At 41.6% G+C, this 22171-nt stretch overlaps 1 protein-coding gene across 1 annotated transcript in view; it reads right to left on the bottom strand.

Annotated features, from left to right (window-relative positions):
- The window catches only part of Atp10d (ATPase phospholipid transporting 10D (putative)), a 103035-nt gene that overhangs the window by 7523 nt on the left and 73341 nt on the right, over positions 1–22171 (bottom strand). The window contains 4 exon segments of the mRNA XM_027390841.2: positions 852–1039; positions 3887–3991; positions 5082–5162; positions 19154–19354. Coding sequence (XP_027246642.2) covers positions 852–1039; positions 3887–3991; positions 5082–5162; positions 19154–19354 — 575 coding nt within the window.

The raw sequence follows: 22171 nt of genomic DNA, 5'->3' as shown, positions 1-22171 counted from the left end.
CCAGGTCAGCTTGGGCTACTATACAAGGCCATGATATTAAAACTCAATAATTAAAAATATTTAATAAATTAGTATTTGTAAAGCACTCAGCAACCACTAAGTACTCTCTGTGCTTGCCAGATAAGCAGAGAGGCCCCCCTCTTCTACTGTTACAAAGACAATAAATTTCAACATGAATTTTGTGGGGGAAAGCACCTCAAACCACTTACATAAAAGATTCTTATTCTTCTGTGTAAGTGAATATGGCTCCTGTTAGCAGACCCATAACCCTCGCCCACAGGAAGCATCTTTGGGCATGAGTCAGTTGATGTGCTTTCAAACAATATAGTGGGGGAAACGTTATGAAGTGACAAGGCTGTGAGGGGTTTGCTCTACCACTGTTGCCATATGTGGATGAAGCATTAAGATTTCATCCTAGAAAGAGAATCATCAAGCCTGATAGCACCTTGACGTGGGACTTCCCAACCGCCAGAACCCTGAGTGCATTTCTGTTTGTAAGTTACCTAGTTTGGGTATTCTATGGTACCTGTAAAGCAGAGACCAAAGCAAGGGCTCAGGCGATGGAAGAATGAATGATAGGGGATGGTAGGTCCTTGGATAATCCCATGAGGCAAACTTTCTTTCTTCCTATGAACTGTTAATCAGATTGGACTTTTTCATGACAGAGAAATATAGTCTTCACTTAATTAATCTGGTCCTGTTCTATAGTACAATTGAAACCAATATTTTAGCTAGCATGCAGGCTGATTTCCTCACTCCCGAGCAGGGTGGTCTGCCAGTCATTCTTAGTAGTTACTCAAAGCCTACGATTCCAGGTACTTGCTCTCTTGAGGAGGAAACATATTACATACCTGGGCAGAAGAGCTATGCAGGTTGTAAGAACACAAACTAAGTAGAACACTGGGTCCAGCATGTGCTTCTGCATGATCCAGTAGGGGTTGGATGGTGGGTTGCAAGTTACACACAAGGCTCCAAAAGCCAAGGCAAAGAAAAAGTAGGACAAGATGCTCCCAACCATGACCAACATGTGGATCCAAGTCTGCAAGACAAGAAGGTCCAGGAAAGGAAGTCTTACTGGTGGCGTATTGCAATCTGGCAAAACCTGCTCCATTAAAGAAACAGTACAATAAGTCTGAGTGGCTCATTTTACAGACCTTACCATGCAAGACACAAGCTACCAAGAGCATAAGGGAAGAGCCTTATTCATGAGTGGCTCATGCCACTGACTGAATTCTACAGAATGAAATCAAAAGCCAATGGCTATTCTGTTGATTGGTTTAATTTCCACTGTCCATGTGCCAGGAGGTATTTAGATTTCCCTTTTCGTTTTTTTATAAGTCACTTATTCATTTTATTATGCAGTCACTCATTGATCTGATGATGGTATTACTTTAATTCAGCAATCTTCAAACTTCAGTCATTCACATACACAGCAAGTACTACATTTGCTCATCCATACTCTTATTCTCGCTTAGTCAGCATTCAGGTGGTTGCTCTCTACTCCTTTTCAATGAAACCAAGTTCAGCGAATGGAAAGGGATGTTTAGAACTCTCGGGGTAGAAGCTTGTAAGAGCTGCTGTGCTTTTTCCCATGTTACTGGGTGCATACTACTGGTGACATGGGCTTGGGCTTTCCTTCTATGGGAAACACTGCCTTCATAAATCTCTTTCCTAGGACGGCAATTTTCAAATACGGTCCAATTCACTCTTACTTTGTTTGTAATTAGGCAAAGTATTTCCCCACAGTAGATATCTTCCAGAAGTCACAAAGATTGCTCATATTTTATAAAATGTAGAAGCGTCTCAGAAAATGTTGGCTAACTCCTTAATTAAAAATGTCATGCCCCAGAACAATGGGCACATCCATCCACCTTCTCTTCCTCCCTCCTTTGGTTTTTCTTGCTAAAATGCTCTTCCTTCTATTTGAGCACTAGTCTAGTTTTTTTTTTTTCTCTCTCTTGTTATGTGCTTTTGCAAGTGTGGTGACATCACAGCCCACAGTTATAAATGAGTTTATAAGGAAGTTAATGGGGAGAACACTGGGTAAGAGTGCCCTTGAAGTGGGAATTGACCACAACACAGTGAGCCAGAGTGTGAAGGACATGTTGTGTTCCAGGAACTCCAAGTGGCTGACTCTCTCGAAAAGAGACTGCAAAGTCCATGAGTTCTGGTAGTACATCCTCTGGCAGGAGGACACTTTTGTGAGCTGCACTTCTATGGAGACATTACTGCATTTTTAGCTTTCATTCTCCCTCTTGAAGAAAACACTCAACACGAAGCAAAGTGTTGGCAACACACACCTCTCACACTAAAGCCTGTGGCCGAAGCCAGGGAGACAGGATTCCACCACTAGCAACTAAGACTGCAGCACAGTGAGGCAAGAGCAGAAGAAAATGCATGCATTTGGTTCAGACCAATGTGTATCCTGGCAAGCATATCCATTAGTTTCTGCTCCCTGGCCCTTTGCTGACTCCTTGGGATTTTGGTTTTTAGCCCATGGTTCCTCAATATGATTTTCAGAACATTTCTACTTGTCTAGGTTATCCAGAATGGACTGCTGTTCCTTTCAATCAATGAACCCCAACTAGTATACACGGTGTGTCAGTTCCTCTGGAACACACAAAGGTCAGAGCCTGTGGCACAGCTTTTGGCAGAACCAAAAGTATCTCTAACAATTGTTTAAAAGCTAAATAGGTGTTCAAAGGAGTCCAAACATAGCTTCTGAATCTCTTTTAGCCAATCTGGTATTTGCATATATTAACATTTTATCACATTTGGGGCTTAGAAGATTTAGTTAGCATAAGCAAAGCAAATGATGCCAAAAATAGATATTTGGTCTTACTCTATAACTTGTTAAAATAATTTGATAATGTAGCACTGTATATTTTGAACCATGGTTTCACTCAGTGAGTTCCTGTTTGAAATCCATTTATTTACCCTGATGATAAATAAACTCTGTAAGTGGTCAGGCGTCTAGCTACTCACTCATGTGGGTTTTTTGAACACTTACTCAGAGTCAGTCTTATCTTGGCCTGTGGTTTACATGGTGAACGAAACAGGCATGAACCCTACCTCACACACATCATAATTTGATGCAGAAGGCAAACCTGAACCAGACAATTCCATAATTAAATGAATAACTACAAATTCTCTTTAAGCTTATGGACAAAAGCAAGAGAATAAACTGAGAAAATAGATGACTCAGGAAAGGTTCTAGAGGAAAGAGTACTTGCTAAGCTACGCAATGATTTCAAGTAATATTTTGAGATTGGTAAAAATTCACAAATACAACAGAAACCTGCAAGTGTCTCCAACTAAGAGGTAACAGTAAGAATGGAGGTTCTAATATGACTGACTAAGAGCTCAACACGTGTGAGAAGCCGAAAGAGGGAGAACATGGAGCCAGCCCTTGGATAAGGAAATGAGGCTGGGCACAGGTTAACAGCCTCACTGTTTGAGGTCTGATGAGCTTTAGTGGGGTTTTCAAGTTCATCCCAAGTATAATAAAAAAAAAAATAGAAAGGATTTTTGCTCAAAGAAATAAAAAAATATTTTGGATTATCACAGGGCACAAAGTCCTCATTTACAACAGTTAACAGAGAGGGTATGGTACAGGATGTGGTTGACTTTAGTGCAAGGCCATCAGTTTGCTCTAAAAGCCTACTAAGCACAGCTGGTGTTTTCCTGTCCCCTGACTCAACTCTGTGAAGTACTTACCAGTGACAGAAACAAAGGCACACACAAGTACTTTTCACTTTCACTGGATTTGGCATCACAGCACCCAGTGACCCCCAGTTTTGCCTTGAATGACCTTACAGCCGCAGAGGGCTCAGCAGGTCCACTGCCGATGGAAGACATATCCCCCAGGCAGAAGGAGGACACTCACCAGACTCTTGCTTTCTATCACCAGGTGGAGGAGAATGATGAACAGAGCTGCTGTGTTCAGGGGATTCCCAAATGTGAAGATGTCAATGTCAGAGCCCTGGTAGGTCTACAAGGAGAGAACAGGTGGTGAGTGTGAGGGACTGCACACACTTGGTGTCTAACACCATTTTATCTATAGCTCAAATGTGGCTTGCGTGTTTGCCATAGTTCAACTAACTAACCAGTCACTTAGGTAAAGGGGACATTCTCAGACAAGAGACTGGCCTTCCCAGATAGGCTTCTCTATCTACATTTTGAACTTTCAGGTGGAATCCTTCTTCATTCTGAATCATCAGTGATCTTTCTGGAAGCTTTGGTTCATAGTTCCAGCTCCTAATGGCACACAAACACATCGAATATGTTCCACTTAAGAAGCAGAAGCTGTAACTACCCTAAGCTGATACTTCCAGTTAAATCTGCCCTCCCTCTCATCTATGTATCTTGAAGTCCTTATGCCAGCTCTCAAATGATGCAGTTCTCTGTCCTCTCAGTATCCTTTTCTGAAGGCACTTCTAGCTGCTTTGTCTAACAATATAGCGAGACTATTTAAAAGAGCTAATTCAAGTGATTTCGTCAGAGCACAGCGCAGAAACTGTCAGCCTAGTGAGTACCATCATTTTTACTCTGTGCTGCACTCTGTCAACACACTCCGTGATCACACACATCTATCTTTTTGGAATGAACAAGATGCAGACAGTTGCACTGTTTCTACTGTGCTTGGTGCCAGTCTAAAATTTAAAATGAAAATTTACACATTCTTTGCTTAGTTTGTTTCTTCTTGTCAGTAAATTGTGGTTTTTATTAAGTTCTGAAGATAGTTCTTATAGGTACTTAAATTTAATATTCTGAGTCTTAGCCTGATAGAATTAGTCCAATACTAATAAAAGCTCTTCTCTTTCTGATACTGCTCAATGATTTTTGGCTAATTTATTTATATAGCCAGAATTTAAACTTTGTTTAAGCCACTGACAAAACTTAGTAGACAGTTTAGAGTTAACAAGACACCCAAGAGCAATCAACTAGGTATATAATTGAATCCATTACCTAACATATTGTGAGGGTTTATACATCAGTCAGCTAACAGTCGGTGGGAAGCACAGTACACAGTAGCACCACTGACTCATTGAAGGAAAATGCGTTAGCAAACAAAGACTTACAAAGTAAGGCACAAAAAAGCAGACCAGACTTTGATAGAAGGCATCCAACAAGGTGATCCAGAAGGTGAGAGGTGAGTACGCCTGGAAATGAAACACATATTGGAGAGGGAGTAAAATTAGCAAGGGTCAGGGCAGCACAGCAACCCTCTGGTCCTTCATTCCTTATTTCATAAAGTGTGGAGGAAGGATGAAGGCAGTGAACTAAGACAAGTTCACTGTTGAATGTGGCAGGAAAAGTAACAAAATAAAGGAACTTTCATTAAACTTACTTGATCCATTTAAAGAAATCTAACTTTATTTTGAGCTTTTTGAGTTTTTCACACAGATTTTGAGAGTGGCTAGAGCAGTTTGCAATTCCATAAACAGTGGCTGAAGGTTCCTTTTTTCATCGAAACCTCTGCAGCATTTGCTGTCAGCTGTTTTGTTGCTCTTAGCCATTTTGATTTGGGTAAGATATATAAGTGCACATATTCCTGTGCATATACATACATATACACACATATATGTACATATGTAACAATAGCAACTAAAGAAAAAGATGCCCTGTTTTTGAGAGGCGAAGGGGTGGGAATGTGAGAAGTTGGAAGGAGGAACAGGAAGGAGAAAATAATGTAATTATATTTTAATTAAAAAATAAAATTTACTTTATCACGGATCAACATGTATGTACTCATGCATGTGTGTGTTGTGTGCTTATCTGTGCGCAAGCATGAGTGTTTGTCTATGTGCATTTGTGTGTCTACACACATGTATTGTGTGTGTGTGTGTGTGTGTGTGTGTGTGTGTGTGTGTGTGTGTGTGTGTGCTGCTTCTGCTTGGGACTGATTGAGCTTATGGAACACACATGCCAAACATGTACTCTGCTAAGTCCTCTTGGATCTAGTAAAAAAGTACCTGAAACAGGCCTAGCTAGTTGCAGTAATTTTCATGTTCATCAATCAGAAAGCACTATTCAAAACCTATCCAAATTCATCATTTAACTTTGTTTACACTATTCCTACATCCCTCCCCCACATGCATTGCCATCAGATCTGTCTACAAATGGCTAGATAGCCATCTCAACTGCCTTCTATGCTTCCTCAACTCAATCTTCCTGTATGTTATAATGTGAATATAAAATCTCCTCCAATCATCTTATGTGTTCAAACTTGGTCCCAGAGGCTGGCCAATCTGTTGAGAAGTTTTGGAATTTAAGAGTGAGGACTAGCTGGCTGAAGTAGGTCAGTTCAGCTCTTCTTTTCCCTGCCCAGGAACTGAGTATTCGACTCTCTGTACATCTGAACCCCACCCCCATTCCTCCCTCCTTCTCGTTCCTTATAACATGAGCAGCAAGAAAACTTATAAAGTAAAATAAATCCTTCCTCACTTACATGGCTCTGTCAGATATTTGATTAAAATAATGAGAAAAGTAAAACAATCAAACAAATAAAACAGCATAGAACTAGCAGAACTAAAATCATCAGGAAGTGCAAATTAAAGCCAATTTATCATTCTATTTCACATTAGTCAGAATGACCATGACCAGGAATACAAATGACAACAGATGATGGAGTGGACATGAGGAGAGGGCATCCTTGTACATTGTTGGTTGGACTGTAAATTAGTGCAGCCACTTTGGAAATCAATCGGGAGGTTTCTCAAAAAAACTAAAAATAGAACAAGTGTATGACTCAGCTCTAGAACGCCCCAGAAAACCCCAGAAGACTTTACTTGATACGTCAGAAATACTTGCAAGTCCATGTTCATTGCGGCTGAATTCACAATAACTAAAAAACAGAACTAACTTAGATGTTCATCAACTGATGAATGGATAATGAAAATGTGGTACATGTCTACAGTGAACATTGCTCAGCTGTAAAGAGAAATGAAATCACAACGTTGCAGGTAAATGGATGGAACTTCAAAAAAGTTATACTCAATGAGGTCACTCAGGCTCAGAAAGACAAATGCCACATGTTCTTCCTCGTGTGGTTTCCAGTGTTGACTTTTGTTTTGTTTGATTAACTTGGAATGCATGTGAAAGTCAGGTAATGAGAAAAGGGACATTGGGTAGTGGACACATTAAAGGAGGGAAGATGGCAAAAAAAAAAAAAAATACTGGGAGTGGAAATTCAAACATGGAATGGGTATGGGGTGGGGAAAAAAGGGTGAGGGGAGGGTTAACCAAAATGAAGGATGCATGAAAATGCTATAGGGAAACCTATGATCCTGTAACCTGATGGGGCATGTACTGTGTATGTTTATCTTATTGATTGTTAAATACAGTTCTGTTTGGCCAATGAAACAGCAAATTAGACAGGACTAGGAGTCAAAGAGGATTCTGGGAAATGTAGTAGAGAAGTGGTGTTCCAGGCAGGAAGTGACATAGCAAGGAGACTCATAAGCAAGGAGAAAGAGGAAGTGTCCCCTTTCCCCTTCGCCTCCTCCAGCAGCAGGAATGTGAGCCACCGGCAAGGAGGGACACCAATAAGGCATCCGATAAGATAAGTCTTATAAAATATATAGATTTATGATAATTAAGACTGAGCCAACAGATGAGAATCCTAGTCATTGGCCAAGCAACTTTGAACCTAATACAAGTCTCTCTGTGTATTCATTTGGGCTCTAACTGGAGCAGGTGGCTGGCGTAAAGCGCACACGTGGCGGTGGGGCTCGGCGGCTTTTGGCAGAAAGATATTTGTAACAGTAACCCAAGTTAAAAAAAAAATACAATCAGAAGGAGAGCGTACACAGGTGACATGAAAGAACAGGGCATGCTCTGAGTTAAAGGGTGGAATGGGGATGAGAGGGAGACACCAGAGCACAGTGGGTAGGGGTAGTTTAACTAAGACTGGAGATGTATGAAGAAATCTTAAGAAAATCCACAAGTTTGTAAGCTAATGTATTTAAAAGGAATTTGAACCAGAGATCCCTGCATGGGCAGACAATGCTGCTCCCAGAAGGCATAGTTTACTAACTGAAAACTCAGTGCTAGGCACAGGATACTGTCCTGTGAGTTCTTAGTCACAGAAGCTCCAAGGGCACCAAAACAACATAGGCTATCCCCCATTGCTCTCGGTTGTCACTGTCATTACACAGTGAAACCCTATTGCTGAAGACACCACTCACTCTGGATATAAGGCATAGATAAATCAACCTTGACTGATCAGGTAACTCTCTTTACTGGCTATATTACACAGTGCCAGAGGATGTTTCTGGGGGAGAAAAGAAACCAAGGATCTTTAGTCAGCACAGGACAGTGCATGCTCTAACACCAACCTGCAACGGAGTGTTCACTGAGGCAACAGTTGCTTGACAGTTTGCGGGATAACCAACCATTTTCTGACTGGATATCTGTGTGCTCCAGAGGAGGCATTTCATGCCTGGCACTGTAAACCTGGGAGAGCATAGGCTCTAGTTGGGAACCTACTGTGATTATGCTGAATATTCATGCTGTCAAACTGCATTCTAAACATTTATGTTTATACCTACCAGTGTGTGCTGCTCTCAAGTTTGGTCAGAGGCAGAGTTATGAACGAATGCAGAAAATCTTAACTGATCTAATTGCCAAGCATAAGTAACCCTGAGTGCTCAGCTGTGAATGAATTATCTATTCCATTGAAGGCTTAGGGAACATTTAAGAAGAGTGGGTAGAAAGATTGAAAGAGTGAGAATAAGGAGGGCTGGCAAATGCTGACATGGCTGTTGGATGCATCACCTCACAGAAACTGTAATTACATCCACAATCTCAAGTCCATCAAAGATCCACGCCAGACGGGGGAAGGATCCCTGAGGCTCCAGCCCTGGTAGAGGAGCTACTGACAGTACAGGGCTGCTAAGGAAGTCGCTCTACTTTGAGGACAGAGCTACTAATTGACAGCATCACAACCATGTGCAGAGAGGCAGGACAGAAAAATGGAAAACATGAAGTTAGGTGGGAAACCAGGTGGTGCACTAAGGGAAGCTGAAGTGAGATAATGATGGGAGGACATAATAAAAATGCATTGTATAAATGTACAGAGTTTTCAAAGAATAAATAAAAATTATATATGTATATATGCGTTATGTGTGTATACCTATATACATGTATATATACAAATATACATATATACATGTGTTCATATATATACCATATACATATATATCCAGTACACCGTACCAGCCACTAGATTTTTCTAAAACTATAAGTTAGTTCATGGCATCTTCCTAATTGATCAAATTGCCTCGTTCTTGTCACTCCAATGATTCCTGCTGCATTTCCAATAGATTTAAAGTTCTTTTCTGTGACATATCAGGTCCAACTCGATCTTCCCCCTGGTTGTGTTTTCATTATCATCCCACAGCATGGAAACAGCTAAGTCTCATTTCCTCCAGGCTATCTCCCGTGCTGGGAGTTCCTTCTTAGGCCTCCCACATGACTGCTTCTAATTTTCTAAATCCCCAATATCCTCTCCTCATAGAGGTACATCGGACTAACCTAAAGACATCTCCACCCTGTCATTTACCAGCACAGCATCATAGAAAGTTTCTCCTATCAGAAAAAAAACTGCTAAGCATATTTTGGTTCTCAAATTGCAAGGTTCAGAGTTGTTGGGAGGCATACAACTTGGCATGAACCTTTAGGCCAAACTTGGCAGGCCACACGGTTTTAGAACTGTCTTTCGATTATAAATGGCTTCGAGAAGCATGATCACCCAGAAGGAACAACATGACCCAGACATCAATCCTTTGTTCCAACCACAGGCCCACTTACCTAAGCAACCCTCCTTCATCCCACCACTTACCTAGGTAACCCTCCCTCTCCCAAGTTCACCACCCATGAACTTTTTACCCTGACAATATCCTCCTTCTATAGTTTTCTAACATCCTGCTTAAACTAACACCTGGCTCTTGGCCTCTTCTCTCCTTCCCCTTTACCCCATACTACTGACTATATAAGCAAGCCTGGAAAAAATAAAATTTGCCACTTGATCAGAATCCTGTCTTGTGGTCATTCTCTCGAGTCTCTTGTCTCCATTCCCCTCCCTGGATTTCTTGCTCTAGGTTGCTGTCCTGCAGGTTGGGACAACTACAACTGGCGCCCGCAATGTGGGGCTTGACTGTTCCAAGAGAGGAGAATTTCAGTGTTCATTAGAGGGACGGGCCCATCCACACATTGAGGCGCCCGCAACATGGACAATTGTGGCCTCGAGGGGAAGACACCCAGGGCTCAGGATCTTTGAGTTCATGAACACCACCTGAGGCAGCGGTGTGTAATGGGACAGGCACTTAGCAAGGAAGATTTGGATCTTTCTGGGATCAAAGAATCCCTCAAGATTCGAGGGACCCGGGTTAAAAAGAAACAATTAAGGAAATTTTTCATCTTTGTTGGAGACCTCTGTCCTTGGTTTCAACATGAAAGTACGATTAATGAAAACAAATGGGCTAGAGTAGGTAATTGTCTACAAGATTACTATGAAGTCTTTGAACCAGAAAAGGTTGCTATGTCTGTCTTCAGACAAGACGTGAGGAACTAGGATTAAGAAAAAGAAAAAAAGATTTAATAAATATTTAGTTACATAGGGAATCTCTGTCCTAGGTTCCCCCAAGAGGGAACCATTGATGTAAATAGATAAAAGAAAGTTGGTAAAGAAAAATTCCCGCCTCCCATCCAGAGCGGCTTCCCCTTCAACTTGTCCTTCTAACTATGTACTCACTGCCCCATCCACCCTTACCCTCCCTGAGAGTTATAGTGACAAATGGTTACTCCCTAATGACCAGCACCTGCTAGAGTGTGCTTCCCTCTCAGGAGGAGATTTTGTCCTATGCAAAATTGAGTTTATGGAGAATTGCAGGGACTTTGCTCACCACAATCAAAAGAAAGTGTCTCCTAAAACCTGTCTGTTTGTTAAATATTTGGCCTGTAATGGCACGGGGCTTAATCAACAACCAAAAACTTGCTTGAATTGCAAACAACCTGGTCACATCTTTGGAGAATGCCCTGCTCCCTGAACTCCTGCAATTACAGCTTCAGGTCAGCTGCCTCCCCCTACTGTATGCCCGCTTTGCCATAAAGGCAAACATTGGGCTGCACAATGCAGACTAAAACTAACCCTTACCCCCACAACAGCAGGGAAACTTCCAACAGGACCAGCCCTGGGCCCCAAGATCTTAAAGACCGTTTTCACCATTCCCCTACATCCTGAGGATAAGTCTCATTTTGCCTTTACTGTTCCCCAGGTTAATTTCTAGGGCCCTATGCCTGGATAACAGTGGAAGGTTTTGCCTTCAGGGCATGGCCAACCTTATGCTAAAATTTTGTTGAGGTTAATCCTATTAGAAAAAAGTGATCCTATAATCCACACTGCCAGAGAAACTAGTAAACAAGGAAGACCCTAAAAGAAACAAACTTTGTCCCCAGGAGAAGGGGAAAGGGTCACCATCCCCTGAGCAAATTGAGAACATGGGAAGAGGGGAGAGGAAGTTACGAGAGTGAGAAGGGAAGAAAAGGAAGGATGCAGAGGTCATGAGGAAGCAGAAATTTTGAGTTAGGTGTAGATTAGAAGAAAGGACATATGACAGGTAGGATTTTAGTTGGGGAGGTGGTAGAGGAGGAAGGGAAGGAGAAGGGAACTGGGATCATCATGTAATTCAATCTTGTTTGTAATTCAAATATATAAAAAATAAAAAATAAAAAAGTGGCCTTCTGTTTACATTCTATGGCTGCTGCCCAACAGAAGCAACTTTCCCTATGCTTGTAAGATTTAACTTCCAGCCTAACTCAAAGAGGGCTCCAAATAATACCTGATAAAATTCAAACTGCTAAACCATATATGTATCTGGGGTATGAACTACACCATCAAAAGATGCTAACCCCACAGAATTAAACTACACACCTCCCTCATTTTTAACTGGAAATACAGAGAGGCAGTGAGCTAATGGTGGAGTTCAGCAGGGGCCAGGAGACTTTAAGGATTTAGCCAAATTACTCTCACAAAAGATAAGAAATTTATAGTCACAGTAGGCAGCCACAGATCATTTATAACAGGTCAGCCCAAGCCCAGAGGGCAAAAGGCAAGGGAGGCCAGGGCCAAAACCAAAACACTTGTAGCCTTTGGGAGCTACTCCCTTCTCTGTCTCACTGATGACCAATCAAATATATAGAAATTACTATTAATGCAACCAGTCAAAAAACTGTTTTAAGACCTTATGAAAGACAGCACAGAAAAATTTGGATATGTTCAAATTTTGGATGCTCATAATTCAAGAATTGGCTATAACTGCTATGTTACAAGAGACTTCAATTAGGGATTTTTTCATTTCAACAGACTAGTCATAGCCTAGGGAAAAGGAGAGATGAAAAATGTGTGCTTGCTCTATGTGTACGGTGTGGTCACACCTGAATGCATGATATGTGATTGTGAATGCATGAATGCTGAAAAAAAATCTGCTTAAATTGCCTTGGATATGATTTACAAAATTTAAAATTACTTCAGATATAGTTTAAAAAGCTACCTAAATTGCCTTAAATGTAATTAAAAAGAGCATCCAATCAGCCCCGTTGACTTAGGGGCAAAGGGGGATCTATGTGGGCAATTCTATGAAATTTGGCAGAAGAGAGGATACAAAAATCCTAAATTTTTAATGTCAGCTAGTAAAAAGTTTAACAAGATGGATTAGAAAAGGCTGCTCAAAAACCTTTAAGTAAAATTTCAAAAATTGTTTGTGACATTTAAGGCTTAAAGACAAAAAAAATTATGTTACTTATGTCAAGCAACAAGTTGATTGGTTATTTCTAAATAATGATTCATTGGGTAATTGTTTTTGCTAAATTTTCAGTGAACACTGATAATCAATTTCAGCTCATAGGCTGTTACAGCTTATACTAATATATTTTCCCCCAAAATAGTAAGAAACAATCTCATAAAATACTATTTCAATTTTTACTGACAGTTCTTCTAATATAAGAACAACTTATAAATGGTAAAAAAAATATACAGAACAGACTGCTCCAACCACAGCTCAGGTCATCAAGTTACAAGCTGTTACAATGGTCTTTCAGTGTCTAATAAAGTGATTCATTTAATTTGTATACTAATAATCATGTTTTTAAGGCTCTTTAAGTAATAGAGATAATTCTATACATAAAACTATAGTTATCAGGTTAAAAATGTTATTTAAACAAATTCAAAATACTATTCACCTACAAAAATTGCCATGTTTCGTGGGTCACATTAGGGAGCCCATTAAGGCCTTTCCCTACCTACTGACTAAAGGGAACTTATCAACAGATTGATTAATAAAATTGGTCATTTTGTCTTAGATAGAGAGAACTCTACAGTCTCATAACTTCCATCATTAAATAACAAAAGCGCTAAGAAAACAATTTGGTTTAACTAGAGAGACTACTCATCAAAATTGCCAAATAATAAGGTGTACCACCCACAATGTTTATCTGTAACTAATTTAGGAATGAACCCTAGAGGTCCACTTCCTAATCATCCACAGCAAATGGATGTTACTCATATTACAAAATTTGACAAATTAAAATATACACATGACAATTGATAGATATTTAAATTTCTAAACATATGACAGCTAACTCTTCAATGATGTTTTCCTTACATGGGAGTTCCAAAAGTAATAAAAACAACCTATACACTAAACAGTAAAAAGGACCCAATTTGGGGTGGAGGAAATGTTTGTGCTTTCTTGCAGGGAAACAATAAAACAAGAAAGATGGCTACAGGACCTTTTGGAGATATGCATGGAGAAAAGGAAAACTGGCATGCTGAGATAAAATAGCCACCCCTCTCCTCCTCCTGAAAAATCGCACCTCCAAACTCTTACCCAGCTCATGGGTTCTAGACTCTGTGTGGCATCCCCACTTTCAATTCCCTTAACCCATTCTTATCTCTGCAACCTTACACTGTCCCCTGCAGATTCCTCCTAACAATGCCTGGTGGGCCTGCCTCGATGGCCTCACTCCCTGCCTTTCCACCTATATCTTTGAGGAGGTGGCATTCTGGTTCTTGTGCAGGTTGTTCTTGTCTCGATTATCACCAGCCTGACCTGACAAATTCTTTCACTTCTGGGAACAATCCCAAGGGACCTCTGCCCTGTCCCATCCTCTAAGCTGCAGGGAACCTATATCAGCAGTTACAATTACAGTCCTCCTCGACTTGGGAGCTGTAGGAGTGGGTACTGGGATCTCTTCCCTCATCATTGGCCCATCCAACTATACTGAGCTCTGTGCCACTATAGACCCGATGTTAAGGAACTTCAAAACCAGATAGCCTACTTAGAAGAATCCCTACAACTCCAGCTGAGGTAGTCCTACAAAACAGAAGAGGCCTAGATCTACACCTCCTCCAACAAGGGGGGGCCTCCACGCTGCCCTCAGAGAGGAATGTTGTTTTTACGTTAACCATTCAGGAGTCATTAAAGATAGCATGGCCAGAGTCAGAGAGGGCTTAAAAGATGCCAAAAGGCAAGAGAACAACAGGAAGCCTGGTACCAAAACTGGTTCTCCACTTCTCCATGGCTTAGCACCCTCCTACCTTCCTTCCTGGAAACCCTTCTGGGACTTCTGCTATTGGTATCCTTTTGGTCCTTGGGCCTTCAACCAACTAGTGGTCTTTATCAAACAGCAGGTAGAGTCTTCACTAGGCCTATTCAGGTTCATTGTCATAAACTCTCCTCCAAGGAGGAGGACCTTGCCTACGGCTGTTCCCCCAGGAAACAGAACTAACCTCACGACCCCCATGGCCAGATTCAGAGGTGCAGACCTGCATGGTACTGCAGAAAGATTAAGATCTCACCTTTCGAGGAAAATGACTGTGTGCAACGATGTTCCATCTCCCCGCCCCCACAAAAGAACATCGAGCTATAAAACCCCCAGGATGGATCTAAGTACCTGTCCTGAGGGGCACAAGAGTCTACCCTGCCCAATCTGCTAGGGGGCCAGGCCTCTATTCCCCTGTGCTGCAAAACTTGGCCTTTTCCTTTAATACAAGGAAGGGGAAAAAGTTGGGAGCCATACAGCTTGGCATGAACCTTTAGGCCAAACTTGGCAGGCCACACAGTTTTAGAACTGTCTTTTGATTATAAATGGCTTCGAGAAGCATGATCACCCAGAAGGAACAACATGACCCAGACATCAATCCTTTGTTCCAACCACAGGCCCACTTACCTAAGCAAGCCTCCTTCATCCCACCACTTACCTAGGTAACCCTCCCTCTCCCAAGTTCACCACCCATGAACTTTTTACCCTGACAATATCCTCCTTCTATAGTTTTCTAACTTCCTGCTCTTGGCCTCTTCTCTCCTTCCCCTTTACCCCATACTACTGACTATATAAGCTTGCCTGAAAAAATAAAATTTGCCACTTGATCAGAATCCTGTCTTGTGGTCATTCTCTCGAGTCTCTTGTCTCCATTCCCTCCCTGGACTTCTTACTCTAGGTTGCTGTCAGAGTGAAACTCAGGCTCTTGTATTCAAGTGACTGAAACAATACTTTGCACAAAGCAGGTATTCAAGAACTATTTATTAGGTTAGTTAGCTATTCTTTATTAATGTCGCTGTTTTCTATCCAAAGCCTGTAGAAAGAGAAAGACCACAAGAGAAAGCAGCCAGCAACTGAAAATGAGTTCTCACTCCAGTGTCACCACTGATTGGATTGTGGTGACGTGTGCAGATGGATTCTGAGGAAGCACTCAGAGCCAGCAGAAAGGAAGACTATTGCTTCTTTGGCAAGTGTTCGCAGGCAAGAAAGGAACTACAAATGTCATTCCTGATATTGTCATTTCTTAACGTGCCCTTCTTAGTTTTTTTTTTTCCCCAAATGTAAACAGAGACAGAAATATACTTGGGAAATCTTATTGTCCCCTAAAGAATAAAACTTTATAAATATACACATGACCCATATACCTTCTCCTATTTTTCAAAGGACTACACTTTGAACATTTATATAATATAGTTCTATTTCTCTGTCTTTGACTTCTGTAAAATCCAAAAACAAATATTTATTGTTTCCAGTTTATAATCCCCTGCATCTTCTTTTACTATTTCTTTACTGGAAATTATAAGGATATTCTGGATCTTTTGTCACCTAAGTGTTCATAAAATCCCATCAGTAGCATGGTAGAAGAAAATATTTCTGATTCAAAGGGATACCCAAAACATCACTGGACCTCAGTGACTGAGAACAAATTAAAACACAATGTCACATTTCTACAGTTGAACAAGAAACCCACAATGAAGCCACAAGAAGATGACTTCCAGAAGTAAAGAGTGGAAAGGTTAAGGAGACAATAAATGGGAAGCTGGGGACTAAGCTGCAGAATCTCATGAAACTAAATTGAAAATTCAAACATGAAGCAAAGCCCGACATGAAGACTGTGTGGGTGATGAGTGGTGGAGAAGAGTGACTGCTGTTGGGAAGGGAATCCTCTGACTGTGCCCTTCCAAATTCATATCCCTTGGAGGAGAGAGGTGCTGAAGGGGCGTGACCCACATATAACACAGAACTTCCTTGGAGGACAAGTTTAAAGAAACGACAGATCCTGGAAGGGGAATTCAACAGAACCACCTTATCCCATGTGACTGTGTTGGAGATTGTGTTTCATCAAACTGGTTAGCACAACAGAACAAATGTGCACAAAGAAATGACCACAGGATTCAAGTACTAGAAGCAATGAGCTCAATTCTCCCAAGAACAAGACTGACTTGGTCTTAATCTATACAATCTGGCCTTTCTCAGTGGAAATGGAATGTAGCTGGGGTCTGAGTTCCAAGGCTATGTTCAGTGGCTCTTATTGTACAGTCCAGCATCTGAGCCTTGAACTAAAAGCAGACTGGATGACCTTGGGGAAGCTCATGTGGCTGTTTGGCTTGAGTGGACCCTGTGCCAGTAAAGACTTACACAGATCTCTTCCTTCTGCAAGCTGCATGTGTGACTTGACATCACTTTGTTGTCTGTGTCTGTTAGGTGTGGACACTGAAACATCCGCCTATTCAGAAATGTTTTTCAAGCCAATATAAAGTTTAAGAAAATAAAAGCATCATTTAAAATCTCTTTCATCAAATTTATGATTCCAGCCCAATTGTTTAAAATAAAAATACCAAGTTCTTAATGTGGCTGGAAACATTATATATGCCATCTTCCTTAGTCTTACACCATTTCCAGAAAGTAAACAAACTGAAGCATGGGCAAGGTAAAGAGCTAAGCAAGGTCACACAGCAGAGAACCATAATGTAAACACTCCATTATTCCCAACCCACACTGATCTGTGTCAGTGGCTTCAAAGTTGCCTCCAGGGACCAGCACACAGTGTTCAGGTGGCTTATCTCACCCGGCTCTGCCCAGTGCTTTGCAACCCATTGGCCTACCTGTTTCAGCTGTGTCTCTGGGAATGACACCCACCCCAAAACTGGGCAACAAGAAGACATTTCTATCTTTGGTGGTAAGTACTGGAGAAGGTGAATGACAAGATCTTGGCTAAAACATTGAAGCCAGACATTTATAATTGCTTAGAGGAAAATATGCTGCTCCCATTGCCCTGGATTTTGTAGCTACGTGTGTTAATACATTTCTCTTTTTTATTGGGTTAGCTTGGGCTGATTTTTATTTTCCTCTGTTTTTTTGCTTTACCTTTCCCCTCTTCTTTCCTTCCTTCCTTTTTTCTTTGTCCATTACAAATGGGAGAACTCTGACAATCGGCCTTCTCAGTACTGGAACACGTGACCACTTGAGGCTGCTCAGCTTTGCCCATACATAGGTGGTCTAAGGCTCCTTGCCCTCCTTTGTTGGTAGCTGCACAATGCTCCTACAATAACACTTTACATTCTGTCCTAAACACCACCGTGGGAAAGCCCGAGGACTAAAGTGACCATCAGAGTAGCGCTCTTTCTGCCACACAGCACAAAGGCACACCTTGGACCTGGATGTCGGGATGAACTGTAACACTAGCTCAACACCAAGAACAGCTACTAAATACAACTCCTTGTGCTTGACTTGTGACACCTACAAAGTAGAGAAAACAGCAGACCCACCCTTGTGGGGTATTTGGGGATTAGATTATGTTAAGCACTTAGAACTATGTCTTCCATCACGTAAATTTCCTGATATATCCAAGTAGGCCATTATTAATCTTTCGAAAGATAAATTGGAAACAAGAGTATTTAGACAGCCACCCCAGGCTACCCCTGCCTACTACCAACAATCCTCTAGTGGAGAGACAATAATGGAGCAGCAGAAGCAGGGAAGCAGGAGAGGAGGCAGTTTTGAGCCAGGACCCAGAGATAAGTGGAGTGAAGATGGAAGCCACTGAGATGACTACTGTCCTGTGTGACACTAGACACTGAAGAATTAACTTGGGCTTGGGAGCCAGACTGAGCTGGTTTCACATCCTGGTACTATCATTTATTAACTCTGCAAATTAGTTAATACATCTGAGGCTCAAATTCCTCATTCTGGAATGGGAAAAACACTAGATTCTGTCTCAAAAAAAGAGTGAGGATAAACAAGGTAGAGAATGTTTGCTGGACACCATAACAGGTTTTGCAGTGAGTGGGGTTTAACAAATGTCAGCTGCCATGAGCAAGGTAGCAAACTGTGAATTTCTTCTGATAAGTTCATAAAAACCATGGGCCACTGGATTAACATCTGTCATGGGAGTATAGAGCAGTGGTTCTCAACCTATGGGTTGTGACTCCTTTGGGGAGTTGCATATCAGATATTTACAGTGCCAATCATAACAGCAGCAAAATTGTAGTTATGAAGTAGCAATGATACCATTTTACAGCTGCCATTTTACAGATGATGAACTAAATACAAAATACACACATGGAAATCTTAGTCTCTAGTGTGATGATGTTAGGAGGGGAAGTCAGATGGTAGAGTATTTAGGTTGTGGGGATCATCACAACATGAGGAACTGTATAAAAGTGTCCTGGCATTAGGAAGGTTGAGAACCACTATCATAGAGCATTGAAAGCAACTGGGCATGCTAAATTGTCCTGATGACCCTATAATATGTGAGCCTGGATGACTGGAAACACGCTGGCTTTCACCATGCTATACATCTGCTGACACATTTCTGTTGGACACTTACCTCTGAGTGCTGACCACTCTGGTAAAGTTCAGGCAGCTGCAGGAGGGTCTCGGCAGATACGTCTTTCTCCAACACGCCATAAATGATGGGGGGGACAGACGTGAAGAGGAGGTTGAAGAAGATCAGAACCCAGTAGTCAGTCATAGATGTTCCTGAAAACCCGCAGAAGAACTGGTACCAGAAGAGGAGGTTCACATAGGCCTGGGAACACAAAGACAGATGTTCAGAGCTTAGAGACATCAGTGCACACTCAGAACACACCCCACACTGCATGTCTGAGTCCCATCCCTTCAGCCTCTCCTCAGCTTTGTCAACCGAAGATGAAGAACACAACTTACCATGGAGTTCTTTAATTTTGTTTTCATTTTAGTGAGTATCTGAGCAAATTATATACATCCTCACACCAGTACTATGTGGTGCTGGCCCTATTCTAAATAATTGACAAAGAATTCATTTAATCTTCACAACAACTTGGGAATTACTGTTGCTGCCATTTTACAGATGATGAACTAAATACAAAATACACACATGCAAATCTTAGTCTCTAGTGTGATGTTAGGAGGGGAAGTCAGATGGTAAAGTATTTAGGTCATCATGCTAGAGCCCGTGCCAATGGGATTAGCATTTCTATAAAACATACCTCTGAAGGCTTTCCTCTCCCCAGAAAGGATGTAGCCAAACAGGACCATTAACAAAGCCCAACCACACCCACTCCCTGATTTCAGACCTCTGGCCCTTAGACTGCTGCAAGTTATTAATGTGGTACTTAATTATTGCAGGCTGAATAAACTAGGCCACTGAAACCCAAAGAGAATAAGAAACTTGCACAAAGCTATCCAGCTGCTTATTTGCCATGTAAGTGGCAGAGTTGAGGATGTTTTTGTTCTAGACAAAGAGAACAAAGACGAGTGTCTGGCTCAGAGAAGGCACACCACACATTTGTTTTTCTACCTTCCTGCCCAGTTATTTCTTAATGGTTAAGTGGAAGATTGTCAACTGAGTGGCCAGCATCCAGTTATCCCGGGACTGAGAGGTTCTCAAAGCATGGGATTCTCATGCTAAAATCAGATGGTCCCTTGGAAAACATGGAGAGGTGGCAACCCTGGAGGTCAGTCTTTCCACTGCAGCAAAACCCCATTGTTTTCAAGCAGGGCAAAGGGATGAGCACTGGACTGAGGTCCTGGGGGTTGTTTCTCATTTCAGGGGATTATCTGTTGTTTGATTCACTTTATGAACCTCTACAAACTCTGATTTAATCCTGTGTGCAATCAAAATTATATTACCTTAGGACTAACCATCAAAAATAAGTTATTATTATTATCATCATCATCATCACTATTATATTATTGCAAGGTCTACAGATCAGGTTGGCCTCCTATTCCATTTAGGGCAGCTACCTCCCCATGTTTCCCAAGAAACCATCCAATTTTAGCCAAAGATGACCTTAAACTTCTTTCACTTTGTGTGTGTGTGGGGGGGTGGTGGTATGGTGTACGTGCAGTGGAGACCAGAGGAGGGCATCCGTATCTTGCTCTATCACATTCTACCTCACTCCTTTGAGACAGGGTCTCTCACTGGACCTGGAGCTATGCTGGCAATCAGTTGGCCCAGCGATCCCAACTCCACCCACAACAGTGCTGTGGTGACAGGAGTACATGAGCAAACCCAGCTTTTTTTGTTGTTGTTGTTGTTTTTTTGTTTTTTGTTTTTTGTTTTTTGAGATAGGGTTTCTCTGTGGCTTTGCAGCCTATCCTGGAAGGATAGACCAGGCTGGTCTCAAACTCACAGAGATCCACCTGCCTCTGCCTCCCTAGTGCTGGGATTAAAGGCGTGCACCACCACTGCCCGGCTTGAGCAAGCCCAGCTTTTTAATGTGAGTTCTGCGGATTTGAACTCGGGCTATCTCCTCCATCCAGCTCTTACCTACTGAACTATCTCCCCAGCCTGACCTCAGTGTTCTGGACCTCCTGCCCCTCCACTGAGAGTGTGAAGATACAGATATCCACTACCACACAGGCAGTTTATGCAGTGATGGGCTGCCTCTCCATCAAGGGTGTTAAGATACAGACATGCACTATCACCAGGCAGTTTATTCAGTGATGGGAATCCAGCATAGGGCTTTGTCCATGCTGCACAAGCATTGTTCTGACTGAACTACAACCTCAGACCACCAAAGAGCAAGATAGTGCTGTTATTAGCACCATAGATGCACCATAACACCTTAGCACGGGGCCAAAAAACACAGAAAAGAAATTTTCTACCTAGTGCTCAGGGAGAGAGAGGCATTAGGGTCAGGTCCTAAAAATCTCTTCAGTTTGGATACATGTAGTTTGGAGCATTACTCCGGAGTGTGAGCCCAGAGTATTCATTAATAAGTCATCCAACATCAAAGAAACACAGTCTCAAGAATTAAGCCACTTTAAAGACTCCTGGTCCTCACTCAGATCTCTGTGACTTATAGCTTACAACATAATTACCATCTGACTAGGTAAGTAAAGGGTAGATATTAAATCTAGAGTGTAAGTGTCCATCTGTAGATAGACAGCAGAAAGGTAGTCCTTCCCCATGGTATGTCCTGTCTTCTAACTAAAGGGCCCTCCATCTCTAAGAGCTATGGTATTTCTTCCTAATATTTGTGTTTCTCAAACCTTGGATTTAGTAAGGGTTAAAAACAGGAGGTAAGGATGGCTTGCATCACAATAATGATCAAAGTAGAAAATTCAAAGATACTGGCAGAGGGAACCCTTGGGAGAGTCTAAAAGTCTTTCTAAAAGCTCTTTCTAAAAGCCATACAACTACAATGTCTTGAACTTTCCCATGACAAGCCACAGATTTCTCTGGGTAAAGACTTTTGGTAATTCAAATATTTTTGTAAGGTATCTATTTTGAATAAATGTGCTACTTTGATTTAGAAAAGAATCAAGAGCTTTCTAGAAGTTCATTGTACTGTAAGGGAAAAACCCACCCTGACTCACAAACACAGATCTAAACTACACATTGTGGCATATCCTAAAGAGG

The sequence above is a fragment of the Cricetulus griseus genome (assembly GCF_003668045.3).
Source record: "Cricetulus griseus strain 17A/GY chromosome 1 unlocalized genomic scaffold, alternate assembly CriGri-PICRH-1.0 chr1_1, whole genome shotgun sequence".
Taxonomy (NCBI): Eukaryota; Metazoa; Chordata; class Mammalia; order Rodentia; family Cricetidae; genus Cricetulus; species Cricetulus griseus.
The sequence above is the reverse complement of the archived record's forward strand: the minus strand, read 5'-3'. Positions and strand labels throughout refer to the sequence as shown.